The sequence below is a fragment of the Malurus melanocephalus genome, unplaced genomic scaffold (assembly GCF_030028575.1).
Source record: "Malurus melanocephalus ecotype Western Australia unplaced genomic scaffold, MMel_1.1 scaffold_3575, whole genome shotgun sequence".
NCBI lineage: Eukaryota > Metazoa > Chordata > Aves > Passeriformes > Maluridae > Malurus > Malurus melanocephalus.
This window is the reverse complement of record NW_026626807.1, coordinates 2,780-5,238: the sequence shown is the minus strand read 5'-3', so window position 1 is coordinate 5,238 and position 2,459 is coordinate 2,780. Positions and strand designations below refer to the sequence as shown.

The 2,459-nt window shown below is 61.3% G+C and overlaps 1 protein-coding gene across 1 annotated transcript in view; it reads left to right on the top strand.

Moving 5' to 3' along the window:
• Window positions 1-1,840: 1,840 nt before the first annotated feature.
• Window positions 1,841-2,459, top strand: part of LOC130588164 (pyruvate dehydrogenase (acetyl-transferring) kinase isozyme 2, mitochondrial-like) — a gene marked incomplete at its 3' end in the record, with an annotated part of 3,378 nt that continues 2,759 nt past the window's right edge. The window contains exon 1 of the mRNA XM_057389121.1: window positions 1,841-1,991. Within this exon, the coding sequence (XP_057245104.1) occupies window positions 1,924-1,991 (68 nt within the window). The remainder of the gene's footprint in view (window positions 1,992-2,459) is intronic.

Below are 2,459 nucleotides of genomic sequence, written 5' to 3'. Positions count from 1 at the left end.
GGGAAATCCTTCCTTTAATATGGGAAATCCTTCCTTTAACATGGGAAATCCTTCACACATCCCGGGAAATCCTAAACACATCCCCCGGGAAATCGTAAACATCCCCTGGGAAATCCTAAATATCCCCCTGAGGAAATCCTAAACACCCCCTGAGGAATTCTAAACACCCACCTCAGGAAATCCGGAACATCCCCCGGGGAAATCCTAAACACCCCCTAAGGAATCCTAAACACCTTTCTGGGAAATCCTAAACACCCCGTGGAGGAAATCCTAAACAGCCCCTGAGGAATCCTAAATAACCCCCTGGAGAATCCTAAACACACCCCCCTAGGGAATCCTAAATACCCCTTGGGAAATCCTAAACACCTTTCTGGGAAATCCTAAACACCCCCTGGGCAATCCTAAACACCCCCTAAGGAATCCTAAACAACCCCCTGGAGAATCCTAAACACTCCCCTGGGGAATCCTTCACACACTCCCCTAGGGAATCCTAAATACCCCATGGGAAATCCTAAACACCCCCTAAGGAATCCTAAATACCCCCCAGGGAAATCCTAAACATCCCCTGAGGAATCCTGAACACCCCCTGGGGAATCCTAAATACCCCCCAGGAAAATCCTAAACATCCCTCTGGGAAATCCTAAACACCTCCCTGGGGAATCCTAAATACCCCCCAGGGAAATCCTAAACATCCCCTGAGGAATCCTAAACACCCCCTGGGAAATCCTAAACACCCCTTGGAGAATTTCCCCCCTTAACGGGTAAATCTGGGGGTTCTGGTGGCTGATCCCCCCTCAGTGGGTAACTCCGAGCCCCCCAAATCCCCCGTTATTATTGAGAGTGATAAATAAATTTGGGGTGTTTCCTACCTGACCCTTTTTGGGGGTGTCCCCTGTYCCCAAATTCCCCTTCAGGGGGTGTCAGACCCCAATCCTGACCACCCACCCCATTAATCCCCCCTGTGAGGRACCCCCGGCCTGGGCACCAGGGTGGGCGACTGCGACCCCCAATCCAATCCTACCCCTGGGCGAGTCCCCTGAGGGGTGGCAATGTCCCTCCTGGGGGTGGCAATGTCCCCCAGGGGGTGGCAATGTCCCTCCAGGGGCTGGCAGTGTCCCCGCAGTGGGTGACAGTGTCCCCCCGGGAGGTGGCAGTGTCCCCGCAGTGGGTGGCAGTGTCCCCCCGAGGGGTGCCAATGTCCCTCCAGGGGATGGCAGTGTACCTCCAGGGTGTGGCAATGTCCCTCCAGGGGGTGGCAGTGTCCCCGCAGGGGGTGGCAATGTCCCTCCAGGGGGTGACAGTGTCCCCCAGGGGGTGGCAGTGTCCCCGCAGGGGGTGGCAATGTCCCTCCAGGGCGTGACAGTGTCCCCCAGGGGGTGGCAGTGTCCCCCCAAGAGGTGGCAGTGTCCCTCCAGGGGGTGGCAGTGTCCCTCCAGGGAGTGGTAGTGTCCCTCCAGGGGGTGGCAGTGTCCCCGCAGTGGGTGGCAGTGTCCCTCCAGGGGCTGGCAGTGTCCCTCCAGGGGGTGGCAATGTCCCTCCAGGGGGTGACAGTGTCCCCCCGAGGGGTGGCAATGTCCCTCGAAGGAGTGACAGTGTCCCCCAGGGGGTGGCAGTGTCCCCTCTAAGGGGTGGCAGTGTCCCCCCTAGGGGTGGCAATGTCCCCCCGAGGGGTGGCAGTGTCCCCGCAGTGTCCCCAAGCTCCCTCCAGCCCAGCGACCCCCGGTCCCACCCCGCTCAGGGCCAGCAGTGCCACCAGCGCTGGCTCTGGGGACTCACCCCGTCCCCCCTCGTGTCCCTCCCTGTCCCTCCCTGTCCCCCCGTGTCCCCTCATGTCCCCCCGTGTCCCCAGGCTCCAGCAATGCCTGCGAGAAGACGTCGTTCGCCTTCCTGCGGCAGGAGCTGCCCGTGCGCCTGTCCAACATCATGAAGGAGATCAACCTGCTGCCGGACCGGGTGCTGCGCACGCCCTCGGTGCAGCTGGTGCAGAGCTGGTCAGTCGGGGGGCTTGGGGACATGGGGACAACGCTGTGCCACCTGCTGTGCCACCACTGTGCCACCACTGTGCCACCTGCTGCGTCACTCCCAGGCCGCCACTGTCACCCGAGCAGGGCTTGCTCCTGCTCCCACTCGTGTGCCACCACTGCCACTTGTCTGGGGTCCCACTGCCACAGTGTTGTCACCCACTGGGTCCTGCTGCTGTCACCTGCACAGCTGGCATTGCCGTCACAGGTGCCACCAGCACTGYGTGTCCTGCCACGGTCACCAAATGTCCTCCCCTGGGAGGGGACACRGGGGGAGGTGACAGGCAGGGCACTCGCTGGCTGGTACCATGCCGTGCCTTTGGGGACACCCCCGTGCCACCAGTGCCACCAGTGCCCACTCGCTGGCTGGTACCATGCCGTGCCTTTGGGGACACCCCCGTGCCACCAGTGCCACCTGCTCTGAGCCACAGGGGATCC